Source organism: Chaetura pelagica, unplaced genomic scaffold (genome assembly GCF_000747805.2).
Source record: "Chaetura pelagica isolate M959 unplaced genomic scaffold, ChaPel_1.0 scaffold69, whole genome shotgun sequence".
Taxonomy (NCBI): Eukaryota; Metazoa; Chordata; class Aves; order Apodiformes; family Apodidae; genus Chaetura; species Chaetura pelagica.
The window spans coordinates 3864686-3870685 of NW_009970724.1; the positions used below are offsets into that span (position 1 = coordinate 3864686).

General features: G+C 36.8%; 1 protein-coding gene across 1 annotated transcript in view; it reads right to left on the reverse strand.

The window, feature by feature from the left end:
• The window catches only part of LOC104396723 (vitellogenin-1-like), a 42856-nt gene extending 37709 nt beyond the window's left edge, over nucleotides 1–5147 (reverse strand). The window contains exons 1-4 of the mRNA XM_010006595.1: nucleotides 5108–5147; nucleotides 4766–4786; nucleotides 4396–4547; nucleotides 1701–1952 (exon numbers count right to left, since the gene is read on the reverse strand). Coding sequence (XP_010004897.1) covers nucleotides 1701–1952; nucleotides 4396–4547; nucleotides 4766–4786; nucleotides 5108–5147 — 465 coding nt within the window. The remainder of the gene's footprint in view (nucleotides 1–1700; nucleotides 1953–4395; nucleotides 4548–4765; nucleotides 4787–5107) is intronic.
• Nucleotides 5148–6000: the final 853 nt, after the last annotated feature.

Sequence of the window (6000 nt, forward strand, 5' to 3'; positions counted from 1 at the left end):
ACAGGCCTTGAAATATTGAATGATCTGTCACAATATGAACAGTAATAGTTAAAAAGAATTTCTGGCTAGCAGAGTTGTGATTGTTGGTTTTCTTGAGTTTGCAGTTTTAGCTCTGATCTTCAATAATCTTCAATAATATTTCAAGCATATATATTTATAAGTGCTCTTAAATCTCCTCAGTAAGCGATGAGATTTTGCAGAGGAAAAATATTTTATTAGATTTTAGGAGGAAGGGTTATTGTCATGATTTTTTTTATTGTTACTGATAGCACAGCCACTCCAGAGAGCAGCTCTTGGCTATGTCAGAACAGCTAACTGGTGGCAAGACATACCCACTTCATCTCTAGCTTAACACTATTCCTGAACACACTGTGGCTTCTGTAAGGGCAAGAAATAAGAATTGCCAAAGCTTTCTGACAGACTTGCACTCTGCAAATACAGCTGTGGGGCTCCTCTTCATGGTGAGGTAGAAACATACAGACTTTAAATGGGCATGTTCAGCCCACCAGGCTCAGTGGAATACAGTAGTCTCCTGCCTAGCTGGACTTTCTAGCTGCGTGCAGTTCATGCCTAGTTCAGATAACTTTAACCTTACACCCTGCAGGATGTGATGCAGACTTTCCCAGGTTAGTCCTTGAAATCTCTCTGCAGCTCAGATTTTGGGACGAATAATGCTTATATTCCTTTAGAGAGAGATTGTCAAGCAAGGGTTCCAATGTTCATTAAACAGTGACTGCCTGAGAAAAGCAAAGAAATACTTGGAAGTGATTCTATGACGTGAAATCCCATATATTGCTCATCAACAAGAGTAGGACATAGTGCTAACTGAATTAGAAATAACGAAGATATAAACTAGATAAAAGAAAATAGCACTACAGAATATGCAAAACCACTGCTCAGGTTTTCATGTGAAACAAGCAGTGTGAAAATATTAAATAATGTAGTTCCTTTCCCAGAAACAACACTACTTACATAAAAATATTTTTTTAAAATTAAAGTTACTCCATTCTGCATTTTCAATAAAAATAGCATGAAAGTATAATAATTTCAAGGTTTTTGCTGAGCTCTGAATTGAATGTAGTCTAATCAATGTAAATATGGTTTTGCAAAAACTAAACACATTGCAATTTCTGTGGTGAATAGTAATATCAGATGATTTACCTTGACTAAGATATTAAAACCTGAGAAACAGTGGAAATTCCAATAGAGCATCAGCTGCAACTGTCAAAGCTATTACAGTAATGTCATGGCATATATATTGTTTTCCTCCTAAAAGAGGAGCGAGAAGAGATTAAATTATACATGATTGGTAAAAAAGTCAAATTACTGTTATTGTGGTTTTAATCTTGTGCTGTATGTTTAAGCTTATTTTAATACAGTATTCAAATTTTACGTAGACTTCAGTTCTCATAAGAGTTTACTTTCTCTAGAATCGCGTTAGATTTTCTAAGGGTCAAACGTATTTAAAAAAAATATGTTAATCAGCTAGATTAAAAATCTGCTATTCTGTTGTCCTTTAGGGCTTCAGCTCTATCAAATGTTGTCCGATAAGAACAATTTAATAATGATTTCCCCAGATTAAGTATGTCTTGTTAGTGAAGTTTATGTCAAGGATGAATCCAGAAAACACAGTAGGAGTATCTGAAGAGAAGGCTTAATTATTTGTAAAGCAACCACCATGACCAAACCCAAAAGCTCACCTCCTGTAAACTGTATGAATGCTGCATCTTCTTTATACTTAGCTCCAGCACGTTCAGGACCCCTCTGTAGATGTTCAGACCATCATCCGAGACAGAATCAGGAGCCATAAGGTTTCCAACATGGCCATGGCTATACTCAAACTTGATGGGGTTACTGAGTTGCCCTGTTAGTACCTGGGCTAGTTTGAGTGATCGAGAGAATGAGCTTGTAGGCCAGACACCATTGTACTCTGCTGCTTCGATTGAGTGAATCTGGAACAGAGGGGGAATATAATTCCTCTTTAATTTTTTCAGTTAACATTTTTCAATACACATAAGGGTCTAAAGCTTTGCTCATGTCCAAAATAACACTTTCAAATAACACAAAGCCTCTTCATAGGGGAAAGTTAAAAACTGTAATTTAAACATAGCCACTATTGCTATACATACTTCCACACATAAAAGGAGAGTAATGTAAATGACTGTGATATTTCCACAGTCACTGCACCCTGTTCTGTTTCATAGATAATCCATATTGCCAAAGGTTGACTTGTATGAAGAAATGAGCCAGAGAGGAGCTGCACGAAGCAGGTTGCTACCCAAAGGTAGTACAGAAGTTCTGCAGGAAATTGCAGGAGAAAGTTAATGTTGCATAAAGCATCATTAACTCCTGTTGTGAACTCTGTCATCTCCCTTGCTGGGGTCACAGAGCACAGACAGCAGTCAGAAACTAATAACAACATGGCTGCTGGGCCAGCCAGATAGTCATAATTAGCTTGAGCAGTGGAGAGCAGATTACAAAAATGGTCCTACACATTTTGCTGCAGAGCTGGCAGCTCAGGCACAGCCCGCAGTCCCACTCGGCACTTCACATTCCTGCCTCAACCTGGGGCACATCCAAGCAAGTAGAAAGTTGTGCTAAACTATGCATAACTCGAATGATTTCTGCACCCTGGGAACAGGGCATGTTTAGCTTAGTTTCTCAAAGGACCCTTCCCTTCTATATATTTTGACAATTTAAAGAGACTTTTCTCTGACACCTCAGGCTGGCGATGTGATGCAAGACACGGATTAATTTCTCAAAAAGCCACACAAACTAAATCCTCACACAGCAGGTCACTGGAGACTGCACTTTCATATTTATTTTTGTTATTGTTGGTGGATATCACTGCCAACCCCAGTAACTGAAGCTTACAGAGGAGGCTGTTACAGAGCAAATCCCTCATGCTGCCTCTTGGACATGCTTCTGGCATATTGTACATGGGCAGGTTTGGGACCATTCTGCAGGGTCAGGGCGAGGTATTTTTCCCCAGCCCTTGGGGCCCAGTCAGGACTTAAGCTGCCTGCTAGGTTTTGAACACAGCTGGCAATTCCTACCTGTGGGGTCGTGATGAAAAAATTGTCAGCTGGAAACTGCCCAGGGAACACAGCTTTTTGCTTGGGCTGAATGTGAACTAGTAGACTACAGACAAAGACTGATTCCCTCAACCATCCCTCCAAAGTGACTAATTTAAATATAACAGCAGCAAAATAAACTTCTCCCAGAGCAATAGGGAATAAATGTATCATTACCTTTCACTTAGAACTTATCCCAGAATAACTTTTTTCCCCTCTTATTTTCTTGCCTGAAATTCTTTCTGTACTTATTTTTAAAACTGAAACCTTTTTCCAAATACACAAGGGCAGGTGAAGTGATATTGGAAGTTTTTAGGAAACAGAAGTATATTTTTTGTAAAGACTCACTCTGGCACAATAAGAACTGTTTTAGCAGGAATGGGGCAGGCTGTATGGCAAACACAAGACTGCTTTTGCCTCCTCTCTGCCAGGAAAGCCTTCTCCTCACCCATGTAGATGTGTAGCTCTTATTTCCTTGTTTTTTTGCAAAAAAAAATCCAGCCATTTTCAAAGGTCATGGAAAAGCAATGTGCCCTGTGTAGATCTATTATAATTTGAACTTACAACAATACCTAGTAGCAGAAGGCTAATTTAGGCTGGAAGTCTACAGCATTTAGAAGCATTTATCAGATAGTCACCAGTCTTTTTAATCTGCAGTTTTCAATTTTCCAAATAAAAGCTTATAAAAAGATCTTTTTTCTTCCACTTATAAAGACGACTAAGTTGAATTTGTGTAAGGCAATTGAAGAGTGTGTTTCAGTACATTCATTAGAAACACATACAGGCTTCTGTTAAAGGAAAATGTTTTTTTTGCATAATCAGAACTCTTAGCAATTACTCAGCATGCAGTAAAAATATACAATTGAGGATGACAAAAAATGTTATTTGGGACCCTGCAGAAAAAGAAGTCACTAGATGACATTAATTATGCTAAATATTGAATCACATCCAGCTACTGTCACATGTTTTATTGCCCTTCCTTTGCTGGTTATGAAATCAGTTGATTAAATAATCCTAGATTGTACAATTTGGAACAAATGGATTGTTCCAGTAATAAATTAGTGTGCGTTTCCAGTTATATTCCATTGTGTCGCTGACCACAAAGCAGAAGAAATTGTTCAAGCCCAAGTTTGGCTTCAGCTGAGAATTACCTGGCAAAGTGCAAATACGATTTAGGACACTGCATAAAAAATAATAGTGCTAGTTACATTCTCCCTGAGTAAGCACAATACATGATGAAACTTAATTACTTCCCTAAAGCTTAAAAAATAAGTCAAGTATGAAGAGAATGTTACCTTTCAAATTGAATATATTTTCTTACCCTAATAAGACAAAGTTTTGGCCCAATACCACTAATTTCCACTTTACTTCTTATTCTTATTCCAGCTCTTCCAAGTCCTTTCTCTGGAAGTCCACTGAGAACCGTGCTTTCATAATCAAATGTATAAACCTTGTTTTCACTGAAATCAGGTTCTGGAAAGAAATGGTTCCCATAAAACATTATAGAGACTTTACAGAACATATTAAAGTACCTGCATTAGAATGTATGGAGCAAAAAAAATTTCCATTTTTGTATTGCACCTGAACAAAATTAGCTGTTACAAAGTTTTATTAAACATTGATATACTTTTTAGATTCTATTTTGAATTTCACTCATTATAATTTTATTAGCCCATAGGAAAATTACTTACGGTAATTAAGATGCTGGCTCCCTGAAAGAGAAGGGAAAAAAAAAAAAGAGTAATGAAATGACAAAGCAAAAAACTCCTCACCAACAACCCAAAATGTTAATGTATTTTAGTCTGAAAGGCTATATCTCATGTACATACAGCATAACTTTTTAATTAACTTCACTTCTAGTTCAACACATAACCAAAAGCCTTTTTTTCCCTAAAAAAACAAACAAACAAACAAATACAATCATTTTTCTATAAAATGGTAAGGTTCATGTTTGTAAAGGAACTATATTTAGATTCTGAAACCTTTTCCTAAAACTGTTATTTTAAATTCATCAAAGTAGAGAAGTTACTTACCCACCAGCGTTAAAACCAGGGCTAATACCAAGCTCCTCATGATGGGGATAAAGTAAAGGTGTACAGGCTGGGTTCTCTTTTATAAAGGAACATGCTATCACATGTTTCTTTTGGCAGGCTGGGTAGACAAATAAGCATATTTTAGAACCTGTATTGATCAATCAAAAAATAAACATTTCTGAGGTCACAAATTCTAACAACTTCAAATCACCCCATAATTTAAACTAATTTACTATGTGAATCAGAGATTTCATTTTCAAAATATCCTGCTTGCTATTTTTTGCCATTTCTCTGCATTGAATTTGACAGTAAAATAATAATTAAAAATTAAAATTAAATAAAAATACTCCCTCCTCAGTCTCCTGATAATTTGCTCTTGCCCAAAGGCCACAAATTTGGAGACTCATGTTGCTGTCACATTGAAACTCTACTTTTAGAGGAGAATTTGTGATTGATTTGATAGATTTACGCTTGAGATACCTCAGAGCTCATAGACAAGCAATAAGGGACTCTTTCCATGGTCTCTATCATGGCTGTCTTTCCACGTATAGCTCATAATGCACACCTGGAAAGATAACTCTTGTCAGTATGACCTTCATGTTAGCTTCTGGCTAATGGTCAGCATTTATACTATGAAAATAGGAGGGAAATTAATGAACATTCCCAGAAGGACTTCAGTTATCTGGGATCATCCAGTCCTCAGCATATTCTCATGGAGCTTTGCCTGTTGCCAGTCTTGTGAAAATAGATCCAGAATTTCTCACTTGTAGTGATAACATTCAGATCAATCCTTAGCAAAACTAAGTCAGGTGGGAGTTTGCTCCCTAACCTCAGATGTACATATATTTTGCAAGGGTTTAATATACTTCAAATTTAAGATTGTCTTCTGGTCA